General features: G+C 37.2%; 1 protein-coding gene across 1 annotated transcript in view; it reads right to left on the bottom strand.

The window, feature by feature from the left end:
* The window catches only part of LOC145268300 (spermatogenesis-associated protein 4-like), a 90,183-nt gene extending 74,378 nt beyond the window's left edge, over positions 1-15,805 (bottom strand). The window contains exon 1 of the mRNA XM_080123724.1: positions 15,360-15,805. Coding sequence (XP_079979850.1) covers positions 15,360-15,439 — 80 coding nt within the window. The 5' untranslated portion in view covers positions 15,440-15,805. The remainder of the gene's footprint in view (positions 1-15,359) is intronic.
* Positions 15,806-16,404: the final 599 nt, after the last annotated feature.

The raw sequence follows: 16,404 nt of genomic DNA on the forward strand, positions 1-16,404 counted from the left end.
GATGATAGTTCAAATGGTACCAACTAAGGCTGGAGTGCTAAATGTTTTGGTTTCAATTTTGGCTGATGACACCGAAGTCATTTTTTTTTTTTACTTTTGAAATCACTGCTATATATTGGGTACAACATAATAATGAACAGAGAGTGTGCTCTATAATAATATAATAAGTATGAAATCTGCATGAATTAAAATATCATATTTAAGCATAAACAAGTTCTTGATGAGCCGTCCCCCTTAAGTAATACAATTTACCAAATTTACACTTCTAACGATTAATATGACATTATCCTTTTGACCACTGTACACTCCTTAAGTCTTATCCTCGAATGGCCTCTGAGCCTTGATAAGTGTTGATTCCTTTGTAAAAAAAAAAAAAAAAAAAAAATATCTTTCACTGCTGGTAATAATGATAAAATAATAAATATTCATTGATTCTTAACTACCAGTAAAACTAATATCTGTAGATCACCGTGTGATTTTATGTTTGAGAAACTATATACACATTTAACGTGTGTTTTTATGGTAATTGGGGAAAAATAAAAACTCTTTAGAGAGAGTTGAACCTGGCCACAAAGCCATCTTTATTAGCAAGGAACAAACCTCGGCCAATCTCAACCGTGAGGAATATTGTTGAAATTTTAACACATATTTTTTAAATGTCATGAGGTAGTTGCTAGTCTAGCCACTCTGAAGAGCTATGATACAGTGAAACAGTCTGTCTATGAATGACTATTTTTACATATATATATATAGAGAGAGAGAGAAATTTATATATATATATATATATATATATATATATTATATACATATATTTCTCTCTCTTATATACATATATTTCTCTCTCTCATATATATATATATATATAATTTCTTTCTCTCTCTCTCATATATATGTATGTATGTATATATATATATATATATATATATATATATATATATATATAAAAGAGCAAATAGTTAATAAAACATGTTAAAAATATTTTGAAAAAGAGTTTAAAACATATTTAATTTGAAAAGGAAACACTAAATAAGTGGATAGTCCTTAATCCGCAGAGTTTCGAAGAAATACTTTCCTTCTCATCAGAGGGTAGGAATTAGCAAAATGCGGGATCGGATTTTGCATGCAAAAGTATTTGATGAAACTGCAAGTAAGTCAAAGATCGTACTTGATAATAAAAAGTGAAGCAGAGCGAATAGGGTGAAGAAAAAGGTGATTTCACATGAATGGATAGTCTGGTGAAAGGTTGATAATTCAATAATTCAATGACAGTAAAATCCAAGAACGTAAATCCAAGAAAGTTAGTTAAATTTCCATTCGCACAAGTAAAATCCAAGGAAATCGCGTAATTGGAAGATCTCATATATATATTTCTCATAATTTGAAGATCTCATATCTCTCTCTCTCTCTGTCTCTCTCTCTCTCTCTCTCTCTCTCTCTCTCTATATATATATATATATATATATATATATATATATATATATATATGAAATAAAATGGAGGTGGAAGGACCTGGATACTCAACGTTTCGCCCGATTTATGCGGGCTTCTTCAAGAGGGATGGTCATTGACGAGAGAGTCGGAGGATTGGGGCTATATATAATGATGGGGGAGAGCAGCGTGTTTTCCTTATGTAAATTAGATGTCATATATACATGTATATATCTTTTATGAGAGAAGAACTAATTAGAGTAAACTAGTGTAGTGGATTACGTCTAAAAGATAAAATATCGTAGAGATTAAAAATTGTGTTTGGAAATATAGCGGTGATAGATTAAATAAATAAAATGACACGAGATTACGAAATAACCTTTTTTTTTTTTTAAATTAGAAATAATTGAATTGGGATAAAATAGCGCAGTAACTTAAAAGATGGTATCTAAAAATAAGAATAGGAGGTGATAAAATGAAGTCTAAAAATAGATAATGATAAAATACAGTAAATAAGTAAAATAAAAATAAAATTAAGTGAAATTACGAATTTTTTTTTTTTTTTTTTTTTTTTATCGCGTTTAACCGGTGTCTAAGTTGCACTAGTTTACTCTAATTAGTTCTTCTCTCATAAAATATATATACATGTATATATGACATCTAATTTACATAAGGAAAACACGCTGCTCTCCCCCATCATTATATATAGCCCCAATCCTCCGACTCTCTCGTCAATGACCATCCCTCTTGAAGAAGCCCGCATAAATCGGGCGAAATGTTGAGTATCCAGGTCCTTCCACCTCCATTTTATTTCATATCGTCGGATTTAATCCAGCTCAACAATCATATATATATATATATATATATATATATATATATATATATTTTTTTTTTTTTTTTTTTACACAGTGATCACCACTTATCAAGGCCCGGAAGCCACTCAGGGATAAGGGTTATTGTAAGTACATCACGTTAGTGAGGAGATTTTATGAAGTGTTTAATTAGGGGGGGCCGTTCATTAGGAATTTGTTAACATTAGACTTGAAGACATCCAAGTTGTAGTCCGGAGGGAAGCAGGCAGACGGAACAGAGTTCCACAGGCGTGTAGTTCTAAGAAAGAAGCTTTGCTCATGAAATCCGCGTTTTGATTTAGGCACAGATATAGAGTGGGGGAAATTTTTCACAGTGGATTCAGCTAGACGGGTGTTTTTCGTGAAAGATTGGCGAGGGGGGACCAGGGATTGGAGTTCAGACGAGCACCTGCCATGAAAATAACGATAAAACAAGGATAGGCTCGCAACGTCTCTTCTGTGGGAGAGGGGTTGCAGGGTAGAGAAAAGGGCATCCCCCACTAAACCACGAAGTCTATTTTGTACTCTGTCAAGGCATGATAGGCTGTTTTTGGCAGCTCCTGCCCAGATATGGCAACAGTATTCCATCCTTGGCCGTACTTGGCTTTTATATAGATAGAGAATTGCATCAGTAGTGAGATATCTTCTGGAGCGGTAGAAGGATCCCACCATCTTTCCTGCGACCTTGGCCACAGACTTGATGTACGTGTTCCATTTCAGATCAGGAGTAAAGGTCAAACCCAGAAGCTTGTCAAAACACGGGGCCTCACCCAGACGAGAGCCATCCATCACAATTGATGCCAGCTGGGGATCAGAGCGTTGATGATGTATGGATAGGAGTTTGGTTTTGGATGCATTAAAGGTAACTAGCCACATCTTCCCCCACTGAACCACGCGCTCGAGATCAGAGGAGAGAGAATCCGAGAGAACTTCGTCATTTACAGCCTTTGATGTGTTGCCGTAGATGGTCGTGTCATCAGCATAGATGTCAACGAATGATTTAAGTATGTGTTTAGGGAGGTCATTGATGTAGATCAGGAAGAGAGTTGGGCCCAGGATTGACCCCTGAGGGACTCCAGCATTTATATTGCAGGCCTCCGATTTTTGTCCATCTACCACTACTCTTATGAGCCTATCAGAGAGAAATGATTTAATGATTGAGAAAACATTTCCAGTTATACCGTAGCTGGAAATCTTGTGAAGTAGACCCTTATGCCATACCTTGTCAAAGGCCTTTGATATGTCGAGAGCAATTGCCCTAGAAAGGAAGCCTTTGTCAAGAGATTCACTAATCCTGTGGGATATAACCGTCAGCACATCTGCGGTAGATCTTGCAGAGCGGAAACCATATTGTGTGTCACTAAGAAGGTTATTCCTGCTGAGGTGGTTTACTATTTCTCTATTTAATATTGATTCAAGTAACTTACTCATAACACAGAGAAGACTTATTGGTCTGTATTGAGAGGGAGATGACTTATCACCTGAATTCTTAAATACAGGGCAAACTGAGGAGGTCTTCCAGGGGGTCGGAAAGCACTTCTCCTTAAGGCAGCGCTTAAATAGTTTCGTAAGTATGGGAGCAAGTTCTGGTTGAAGCTTTTTTAACACTATAATTGGGATGCCATCAGGGCCAGTTGCTTTACTGGAATCTAGGTTTTTTATTAGCTTGGTGACCTCATGCACGGATATTTGTATGTTACTTAGCTTGTTCTGTGTTATAGGAGGAAATATGGGGAGTTGATGGCCTTCGTCGCATAGGGTAGAATTAGCTGCAAAGTTCTTTGCAAATAGTTTGGCCTTGTCTGATGCTGACGAGATAACCTCTGGTCCATTGATAATGGTTGGGATAGAACGCACACTTCTGTTCAAGATCCTATTTGTTATTTGCCAAAACTGGTGGGAACCAAGCCGCTGATCAGCTACCTTGGATTTAACAGACTGGGCATATAGCTCTCTTGCATTTTTTATTACTCTTTTACAGTGGTTGCTGGCAGTCCTGAAAGCAGCTTTAGTCTCAGTGCATCTATTACGTTGGTAGTTATGGAAAAAGTGATTTCTGTGCGCGATAGCAGCAGCACATTCTGGGGAGAACCATGGCTGGCTGTTAGGTTTTTGTTGGAATTTGTTAGATGGTATGAATTGGTCTATGCCTACAATTAACCATTCGGTCAGATCTGATACTATAGAGGACACTTCCTTTTTAAACATGGAGTGCAGAGGTAAATCAGATATGAATGTACGGAAGCTATCCCAGTCAGCCATAGAGTATCGGTATACAGTACGGTGGAGGGGTACGTCTGATGGCTTCTTACATTTTGTTTTTATCTTAACTGATACGACGGAGTGGTCGGAGGATCCTAAAGGAGAATGAACGGTACATGAACATAGCTCAGGGGAAGTTGAAAGAAAAAGGTCTAAGAGGCTTGCATATTGATTGGGTGTATCGGGCACACGGGTGGGTTCGCGAACAATCTGAGTGAGGTCATAAGCAATGGCAAAATCATGACAAAACCTCCCCTCATCATCTGTCTTATTTGAATGGGTTAGCCATTCCACGTTATGGACGTTGAAGTCACCACAGATGTGGATGTTAGCCGAGGGATGTGAAGACAGTATGTGGTCTATTTTCTCAGATATGCTCTTAAAGATAGTAACTCCGCTGTTGTGGGGCCTATAGAGGGCAAATATAAATACAGTGGTGTTAGCAAGTGCAACCCTGAAGCACATATAGGGTAAATTAGGATCTTCTCTAGAGATATCCCTGCCACATGGGAAGCCATCCTTAATGTAGGCACATATTCCATGCCCATGGCGATCTTGGGAGTCAGATTTAGCTGTTAAATTGGAGTATCCATTAATTATGAACTCATCTAGGGAAGTGGTCGGCCCTATTCCAGTTTCACATAGAAATAATATGTCCGGTTTCGTCTCCTGTAATTGGGTTTCAACCTCTGGAAGGTTGGAACGTAGACCCCTGATATTGGAGAAGGAGACCTGGTAGTAGGGGTCTACGCTGGAAGATGGGGTTCTAGGTTTAATCGAGTTTTTATTCTGGAGATATTTCATGTTGAGGTTTTGGGATTTGTGGAATAGGTCGGCATACTTGGTTAGAGCAGTACAGAGAGGGAAAGTAAGAGAGAAAAAGACAGGAAATTTTTTTTTTTTTATTTGTAGCACACGAAAAGGTAAAGCCGTAACAATTACCCACTAGTATGGCATCGAGAGGCCCCACCAGAGACTACTGCATGGTCCAGATCCACTCACCAAATGGCAATACAGCATATATATATATATATATATATATATATATATATATATATATATATATATATATATATATATATATATATATATATATATCAGAGGAAACATAATTTAATTTAAATACCAAAAAAAAAACAAGAAATGGGCAGGTGAAATTAAAATTTTCCCTAAGGCCTTATCGTCTGACCCTCTAAGAGGAAACGTCAGAATGATAGATTAAAAACTAAGAAAACGAATGAGGGAAGAGGGGAATTTTGGTTTCAGTTGGAAGAACAGTGGAGAAAAAAAAAAAAAAAAAAAAAAAATTCTCACTGTTCAGGTGAACATTTAAAATTAAAATGTTTAAAATTCGACGTTATTTCATGCGGTTAATGGTAGCCGAATGGATTAGGTCTTCGCTAATCGAGCCAGAGATGTCTCGTGACGTGGGGTTCGAATCGTTCGACTGGTATTAATCGTGACACCCTGCACTGAAGATTCCTGAAAGGATAAGGATGAAACACTAGTGTCTGTAGGTATTTAATTATTATAGTAAAAAAATAATTATATATATTTATATATTTATATATATATATATATATATATATATATATATATATATATATATATATATATATATATATATATATATATAAATTTAAAGAAAATTACCGTTTGTGTCTTCCTTTCTCAACACCAATAAGTTTCCATTTCTTGCATTGTGGTAGACTTCTAATACTTTCCTTAACAAGTTTTTTTTTTACTGAAGGAGGAGGGGGGGTACCATTATCAAGGCCTAAATACCACCCAAGGATGAGGGTTAATGAGTGTCAGGTGACCAGTGAGACAACACCATGTTGATTAGTAATGGTGGAACTTGGACAGTATTTGATTATTTAAGAAGACGGCTCAACAAGAACTTGTTTGCATTAAACTTGAAAACAGCCACGTTATATTCAGCTGGGAATCATCTCCATGGTATTGTGTTCCACAGACGGGTAGTTCTAGGAAAGAAACTTTGCTCATGGAATTTTCGTTTCGTTTTAGACACAGATAGAAAGTATTGGAAATTGTTGGCAGTTGTTTTAGCTGGATAAGTAGTTATTGTGAATGTTCTACACGAGGAACTGTAGGCAGAAGCCCAGTCAAGCATCTACCATGAAAATAGTGATAGAGCAGAGATAGACTCGTTACGTCTCTTCTATGAAAGAAAAGGAAGTAGGGAGGAGAAAAGGGCCTCACTGACTAGAGTTCGAAGCCAGTTTTGTATTCAGTCAAGACAGGAAAAAGTAGTCTTAGCAGCTCCCCCAGATATGATAACAGTACTAAGGAGTATTTGGCTCTTATACAACTAGAGTATTGAATCAGGAGTGAGGTACCTTCTGGAGTTGTAGAATGATCCAACCATTGGCAAACGATCTTGGCAATGGATTTGATGTAAGCCTTCCATTTCAGGTCAAGAGTGAAGATCAGACCTAGAAGCTTGTCAAACCAGGGTGCTCCCTTAAAACGAGAGCTGTTCATTTTAATCGAGGCCAAGTGGGGATCAGAGTGTTCGTGGTCAAAATATAGATGCTTAGTTTTGGATGCATTAAATGTGAGCAACCATCTTCCCCCCCCCATTCTATCACACGCTCAAGGTTGGAAGAGAGAGAGAATCAAAAAGATCTTGGTCATTGCCGGCCTTTGAAGTGTTCCCATAGATAGTAGTGTTGTCTGCATAAATGTTGAGGAATGATCTTAGAATATGATTTGGGAGATCGTTGATGAAGATTGGGAGGGGAGTTGAGCCCAGGATAGATCTTTGAGGCACATCAGTTTTAACACTATGAACATTGGATTTTGGTAATTAATCATTTGCAATTTGCATATTTCTAAGGGAGAAATGAATTCAATGTTGCTAATGATGCTTGTTAAAACAGAACTGAGTGTGATAAGATAACTAAATGTTAACGTCTTATGTACATTACAAAAACTGGAATCTTAGAAAGCTCATCATTCAAGTAAATAAAGAAGCTAGCGGGCAATATACACAGTGAACTAAGTGCAAAAGAGATCCAAACGATCGCGTTTTAAGGAAAGGTTACAATTCTTAAATGATCTCTCAGGTGGAGTCTCTGAGATGATGGGTGAATGTTTAGCATCCAGTGGAAACACTCCATCCCACGCAAAAACAAAAGGATAAGAAATAAAAAAAGGGGAGGGTTCATTGGATAATCATATCTGTTATTTATTCAATGAAAAAACGATAGCAAATATAAGGAAATGTATAACAAAGAATTATTGGGTCAGATAGAATTTGTAATCAATGAAATCGATTTGAATTTCAGTTTTATTTATATAATTTTTGTAAAGAACACAGACAGATAAAGGCCGCTGCGAAGAAGGTAGGTTCTCTCTACCATGCTAGAAAGCTACTAACGACTGAAAGTATCCTGTACCTCTATAAGGCCACCATTCGCCCATGTATGGAGTATTGTTGTCACATTTGGGCTGGTGCATCTGCTGCTAGTCTCTCTTTCCTGTACAAGGTTCAAAAGAGGGCCGCAAGCCTAATAGGTCCTGAACTGTCATCTAAGCTTCAGTCTCTGTCCCATTGACGAAATGTTGGATCCCTCTGCCTGTTCTACAAGTACTTTAACAGTGAATGCTCTGACAAACTATGACACTTGTACCCCCTTGACGTAAATACCCCCAACACACCCAACAAGCAGCTAAATCCCACCCCTACACAGTAGAGATCTCTGGGTGTAAGAGAGCTTTCTACTCCAGTAGTTTCTTCCCCAGAACTGTTAGACTTTAGAACTCCTTTCCGGGTTCCTGCTTCCTCAACTGTACTGACATGCAGAAGTTCAAGTGTAATGTGAACAGACATCTTGCTGCCCAACTCCCTATATAGTACTCTTGTAGCTTATGTCCCTGATAGTAGCCCCCTACATCAAAGTGGCAATGCGCCTTGTTGTTTGCCTTGTTTGGGGTGAAAATGGAATTAAAAAAAAGGAAAAAGAAATATTGAATTTCAAGTAAAACAAATGACATCTGCATAATTGTCATGGCACAAATATTAACATATCCAAAAATTATGGAAAACAATACGATAGAATAATAATCATTAATGAAAAAAGAAATTTGTGAAATATAGCGAAATCACTATATTACACTTACTAAAAAAAAAAAAGATAAGTTGACAGGGGAGATAATTAAGTTATGTTGCGGGACTCAAAATATCGGGCAAATTTTATTCCCCATATAAACTTTATTGGCAGTGTTTTTCATTAATAATTATTTTCTACCTTATCATTTTCGGTGATTTTTAGATATGTTACTGTTTTCGACATTACATTTACATAGGTATCAGTTGTTTTACTTGAAATTCAATTTTTCGATTTTCTAATTTTGTTCGTTCACTATAGAAGCACTAAAAAATAAGTTTGATCCCCCCCCCCCCAAATAAGTTTGAATTTTCTTCCTTGATTTTTAGACTTGTGACGCCAGCTATGACGTCATGAGCAGGAGTATTAATCTAATTCACTGAGGGAAGTTCGAGACTCTTCAGCAAACAGCAAACCTGGTGATGTGGAAGAAAAAACAAATAAACAAAAAAAAAACACACAGGAAAAGTACTTAACTGAACAGCAACGAGTCACTAAACTCCAAACAACGAACAGAAAAAGGAAGAGTACTCAAAGTCAACAGCAACGAATCACTTGAGTGGCCTCTTGGCCTTGATAATGTGGTGATGCCTGTGTAAAAAAAAAAAAAAATCACTATACCTACCCCCAAACAAAAAAGTACTCGAAGTCAGCAGCAATGAGTTACTAAACTCCAAACAACGAATCCTCCCCTCCCCCCCGAACATAAAAAGGAAAAGTACTCAAAGTCAATAGCAATGAGTCACTAACCCCACACCTCCCAAAAAAAGTACCCGAAGTCAACAGCAATGCAACACAAATTTTAAAAGCCGAAAATAACTAAAGAATAATTATTTTAGAAAATGGCTTTCTTTATGCCAACAATAGAACCCCTATTCTGGGAAGACTCCAACCAAGAGCAAACATGAAGAGAAGAGAAGAGATTGTAATATTTGTTGTTATCTCGTTTGAATAAGACACAACACACATACTAATTTGAAGGATTATTTTATTTTCTGTTAACACTGCGAACATGGTAAGATGACATGAGTATAGCAGTCGTCAAAACACGTGTGTACTGGACGTCGACTCAGGGAACTCTGCCTCGTTCTCGTTGAAAAGGCACCAGCGTGCTCTACTTGGATGGTAGCAGCAGGCTGGTAGGGGAGAAGTCAGTGAGCAGGGTGACTAGGTGTAAGGAAGGGGTAAGGAGTGAGAATTGTCTTTTACACTGTAGGGAAGAGGAAGGTTTAATATAGTGCTGAAGAGGATGGTAGTAGTGGTTTTGGTTTTGTGACCTAAATCTTTGGTCAGTACAGAGTAAACACATGGAAGACACATTTACAGCGTTGGAAATAACAGACGATAAACGACAACTATCACTCTATTGATTTTACGGAGGAAAGAAACTAAAAGACATCATCCAAACCTTAGCACCGGAGATACCACCAGGCCAGTAGAGCCTACATACAAAACAACAAAGATAGCCCTAAATATTTTATACAGAACACAAATAAGGTTTTTGAGCATCATAAATTCTGGGGAATCAACACACGACTACGTCACCCGTCAACACATACAAGGAGCAAAATGCAACTTCAGGGAATACAACCGGGACAAGGCTATATAGTGGACTAGTTAATAGAAAAATGCATTGCAAGCAAATTATGTCACGTGTTTTTGAAAGAAACAGATTTAACCGTAGAGGAAGCACTTCGAAGAGCATTTATATTTGAGTCCACTGACACACAAGCTGAGCATACAGAAAGGAATGAGAGGGGGTGGTTGGATATGAACCAAATTAAACCATCCAGGGACAACAGCAGCACTTTAAAACCAGTCACAAAATGCTACAATTGTAGCATACATAGTCAAACAAAATGCCCAGCGTTTGGGAAGAAATGTAATTACTTTGGAATAACATGCTTGAACAAAAAGAACAACAAGTAAAGGAAAAGCAAACATGTCAGACGGACACAATTACGTCCAACATCTAACCCTAACCCGACGGACACAATTACGTCCACCCCGTATTAACAAAACTGAAATCGGACAACCAGGCGTGGATTTTTCAGGTAAAACCTACTAGTGACATATGGCCAAGTGGTCCTAGACGTTGTATCAAAGTTTACAGTTACCCAAAGGTGCTGAGTTCAATCCTGAACGAAGGCAGTAAAAAGTAACATTCAAAACAGAGAATCAGCAACTATGTCCCAGAGCCTAGCTGGAGTCCGAACACGGTACCCCTGTAATAATAATAAAAGGTTGGGTTCAAGACTCCTAACAAACGGTTCCCAAGTTCGATACATAACACCTGATGAAGGCCGGAGGGCAAAACGGCCGAAACGTTGTGACGATAACAACCAAGATGAGGAAGTCAGTCCGACAATCTCAATCAATAAAACCTACTAGTTCAGCAGGGAGCAAAATCGTCCACATCTACGATGTACCAATCAGAATATTGATAGATTCTGGAGCAGACATCAACCTCCTCGAAAGCAAAACATTTAAAAGAATCCTTAAATAACGGCCAAAATTAACATTAAAAGAAACAAGTTGCACACCAAAAGCCTATGGGAATTCCTGTGGTAATATTACTAAAGGAAGAACTTTTTTGCAACGCTAACAAAAGAATAGCCCACAAAATATTTATTACAAAGATATACCACGGTGGTAACATATTAAACAAACAGGCCAATATCAAACTGGGATTTATTACCACCGCATAGGTGAAATCAATTACTAAAAAATAATATCCCAAAATCAACAAATGAAATTCCCGAGCAACACCTACCCCCACTAGAAGGATTAGCAAGGATGAAAAAATTCCAATTCAAAATTAGAATAGACGATAGCGTTACACTGGTAGCACAACCACCAAGATGGACACTATTTCATATCCAACAAGCAGTAGAGGGAAAAAATCAGGGAACGCTAGAGAATGATATCATTGGTCGAGTGGAATGATCCACCATGTAGGTCTCAATATTAATAGCAGTGCCAAAACCAAACGGAAATTACAATATGTGCCGACCTATGCTTGGCAAACAAAGCAGTGAAACGCACTCATTATCAAATACCAACAGTTGAACAGATACTGAGTGAAATCGGCAACGCAAACATTTTCTCAAAAAGCGATCTGAACTGCTATTACCAAATAGGACTGGATCCAGAGTCTAGGGATATCATTACCTTTTCATGCAAGTTTGGTATCTACAGGTACAAGGGGCTGGTTATGAGCACGATTGTTTTAACAAATCCTCCAGAAAATCCCAAACTGCTGCAATGGGGGCAACGTCATTCTAATCTGGGGCAAAGACACAAAAGAACATAACAAAACCCTAGATATAGTGTTGCAGACATTGAGAGAAAACAACCTTACAATCGCACGGTACAAGAGCGTATTCCAATTGTAATCCCACAAAGTTAGTGGAAAATATTTCACCCTCTTTAAATTTACTCCTCCCACAGAACCCAAAATTGCTGAATCTTATGCGTATCTGCATGTCACCGAAAAAAGTATTCACCTGCTTAGATACAATCAGTTAATTTTGGTGTTTATAGGTTGTTGTTTTTTTTTGTTTTTTTTTTTTACACGGTGGTCACCACTTATCAAGGTCCGGAAGCCACTCAAGAATAAGGGTTATTGCAAGTACAGTACGTTAGTGTGGAGATTTGATGAAGTGTTTACTTAAGGGGGCGGTTCATTAGGAATTTGTTAACGTTGGACTTGAAGACATCCAAGTTGTAGTCAGGTGGGAAGCAGGCAGACGGAACAGAGTTCCACAGGCGTGCAGTTAAATTCCTTTAATTCTCGTGGCAATTGTTAGTGGCCCAGAGGTAATGGCTGTAACCAGAACACTTTTCCATGAAGCCAGTGACTTTCTCAACAAATCTCCAGCATGGCTAAGGAGAAAGGACACTCCCTAATCCCAACTTTGATGTGCTTTTGTCAAGTCAACAAACCCAGCAACTGAAGGACTCAGTAGTAGTAGCAGCAGACAACTCACAAACTATCTGAATGCAATTCACACTTCACTCTCTGCTACTACCTCCCTTCTGAAATTCCTCTTTTACAGCCAACCACTCCTGCAGCTTTCAGCAACTCCTGAAGCCTTCAAATCACTCCTGCTGCTTCTACAACTCCAGTAGCCTCCAGTTCAATCATACAGTTTACATCGACTACTTCAACTTCCATCTCACTCCCGCAGTCTCTAGGAATTCCAACCTCCAGTTTCAGTGCTCACTGACGTCCAGCTACTTGCTCCAGTGGCCACTGATAAGCAGCTACCAGTTCCAGCGCTTATCGACATTCATTACTCTGTCAATGCCCAGCTACGCTTTCCAGCATCAGATCCTCATCTACACAATCAGGATCGAGCTGAGGCTCATTATCCTACCTTAGGGGCACATGAATTTCAACCCCACATGACACCCATTCTCATTCTAAACAATCCTGATTCATGACCCCCATACAAGAGCCCCATTTTAACAACTTTATTGGTTATCTTCATTTTTATGATTTGTAAGAAAAATAGTATTAGGAAGAGTTCCTGTGTAGAGACGTGGATGCATGATTAGACAGAACTGTTCAAATAGAGAGTTCATGGATGTGTGTTGAAGTTAGTTGTAGAAGATTGTGTCGATATATGGATGGGGACAAAAGATTAGAGAGTCCTGTGGGAGAAGGAGAGTTCATGTGTGTACCACGTTGAAAGTCTCTGTACAGAGGTAGCCATGTTGGCTTGTTTGTATTCACATTTTAGTCAAACTCTGGGCCTTTGAGCCTAGGTGGGTTGTGTTGCATCCCAAAAAAGTAGTTCTGTGCCATGTAGAGGTGTTGTCAGTCCAAAGATCTAGGAAGAAAGAGAAAGAATTGCCGTGTGTTTAACTTTTTATAAACCCAGTCACATGTCACGTGATCAACTCACCTGAGTGATGGTGTTTGATTGGACAAGCCAGAAAGTAAGTTGGCCACTACAACCAATCAGTGATGATATTACAAAACAAAACATATTCAAAATCTTATGCCATGAATATATGCTGCTGTTACAGATTTACCATTTTCTCTAGGTAAAAATTAAACACAATACCCATTGTCTGTAACCAATCACCTGCGTTTGTCACCTATTTTTGCTATTACCGTTACCTCTTTAACTTGTGTCTACTTTCTTAGTTGTATGGGCGATTGGCATCTGGCTGATTTGACCCCTCTGCGATAACCACAATACCATATTTACTATAAAAGTTTTCTCTGAAACTATTGAGCTCATCCGACTGAAATTGTGTATGGACCATTGTTATGATAAGGTGCAGCTAACTAAATATTATGGTATCCCTTCAATGCACAGTTAAAGGTTAATAAAGATTAGTATTTAATGCAAAAACAAGCACAAATTCAACCATATTCAACTATCAGTTTGGAATGAAGCACTCATTTTGAGTCAACGGGCTATAACTTTTCCTCTCTTTTAATCAGCTAAAAATTGTAGTTAATTAATAGTTGTAGAATAAAAATGAAGAACAAGCAAAAAAACAGGGTTCTGCAAGAATTAGAAAATAAATTCTTATTTGTAAAATAATCAAAACATAATGCAAATTAATCTGCAATAATAATAATAATAATAATAATAATAATAATAATAATAATAATAATGAGTGAAGCATGCATGGTCCCCCGTGAGTGTACAGTGAACAAGGCATAAAAAATGACTAAGTTCAGCATTTGTGCTCCACCCTCATTTAGCCCCAAAGTCCCCAGGGGATGTCAAATCCTGGTGAAAATGAACAAACAGTGCAGTTTTAGGCTTTAACATATGTAAATTTGAGTTCTGCACCATACAAAAAAAGAAATGATAAAGTCCATCATTTGCCCCCCTCCATTTAGCTCCAAAAGTCTCCAAGGTCTTAACATATTTAAATTTGAGTCCAGCACCATGCAAAACTGCTAAATAGACATACACAGAAAATTTTGGACAAATATGGTTAAATTATTCCCAAAATGGAGTGTTTTTATTAGCCCTAAAAGAGACCCTGGTGCACACCCAAAAGTTATCGCCAAGTATAGACAAACGAAATTATATAGAAATCAGTTAACAGGTCCAAAACCTGGATCTCAAACATCTATATGTCAAAGTCAAGTCAAGTCAGTTACAACTTTTCAGAAAGTTTTATAAAAATCCAAGGCATCAGTTTTTTTTTTTTTTTAATAAGCAAAAAAGTGTCAATTATAGCCATTTTAACCTGAATGGTACCCCTACGGGGAGGGGCAACCAGAGTTTCCCCGGAAAATCCGTTCTGTTACTTTTTTTTACTCATATCATGTTTAATGTTTGTGCAAAATTTCAAAACATTCTATTGAGAACGGACGGACAAGGGTGAATTTACAGGCCCATCTCCTTTTGTCGGGGGACCAATAAATAAATAAATTAGTATTGCTAGTCTTTGCGATATTCATCTTTCGTTCTCGTTAGCTCTTTACGCCAAGTGGCTTTACGTCTTGTCTGGAGTGACGTCCATTACAAAAAATGTAAAATATTCCACAAGAAGTCAAACGGTAAACGAATATGGTGAATTGCCCTTTCACCGATTGGAAAATCAGACAAAACTACTTAATAAAATTTGGCAGCCATTTTGGGAGCTAACCGCTTCAATATGACTCGGTATTATTTATTTATTATTATTTATATAAATTTACGTTACGTACCATTTTGGATTGATGATTCTGAACGAAAGGTCCAAACTCTGAAGCCACATTAGCACTTCCCTTGGTAACTCCGATGACATGATTAAGTTTGTCTTTTTCTATTTTTCTTGTTTTTTGTTGTATAACAAGGCTTGGCTCGTCTTCTCTACGAATACAGATTCGTATTGTCGTCTCCATGACAACAATAGTTCACGTCTGGTAATTTTTTTTTTTTTTTTTTTTTTTTTTTTTTTTTTTTTGTTTCTTCTACTACTTCTTCGTTACTACAACTACAACTACTACTACAACTACTACTACTACTTTCTTAGCTCGCTGCCGCTGGTTATCTTTACGATTACTGTTTCAACTTCATTTCCGGTTACCCCTTTTCACGTTAAGGATGTTCTTTTATTGTCTTTTTTTTATTTTTATTTTTTATTTTTTCGAAATAATAATTATTTAGAAAAATAAGTTATTTGTAAGATAAGTTATTTTTCTACCTAACTGGATAATTTTTTGGTGTTTTTATTTAATGTAATATGTCTATTTAGCTCGAAAAACATAGTGTTTACCGATGTATTGGAAAATTAAAAATGGCGCCGGACTCTCTGTTGAACCCGGTAAGTTTAGGAAAATGAATTAAAAATAAAAACTATACAAAATACTGTTAAAAACCAGCCGAATATATGTCAGCCTATGTCACGGTAACATATATTGAACGAGTTTCTAACAGTATTTTGTATAGTTTTTATTTTTATTTTTAACTCATTTTCCCAAACTTACCATGTTCAACAGCGAGTCCGGCGCCAGTTTTATATTTTTGAGCTGAATAAACATTTGATATTAAATATAAAAAAAAAAAAAAAAAAAAAACTAAAAATTATCCGGTTAGGTAGAAAAATAACTTATCTTGCCTTTGATAACATTCATTTGTTATATATTTGTTTTTTGACAACTTTTTCGCATCTATGTGTATAGTAATATGAGGAGGGGAAAGGGACTTCTTTTATCTATTGTGTACTTTCGCCTAACCACCGTAAGAAATCAATTAAAAACGAAAGAATAA

Source organism: Euprymna scolopes, chromosome 43 (genome assembly GCF_053919585.1).
Source record: "Euprymna scolopes isolate OS-2025 chromosome 43, ASM5391958v1, whole genome shotgun sequence".
NCBI lineage: Eukaryota > Metazoa > Mollusca > Cephalopoda > Sepiida > Sepiolidae > Euprymna > Euprymna scolopes.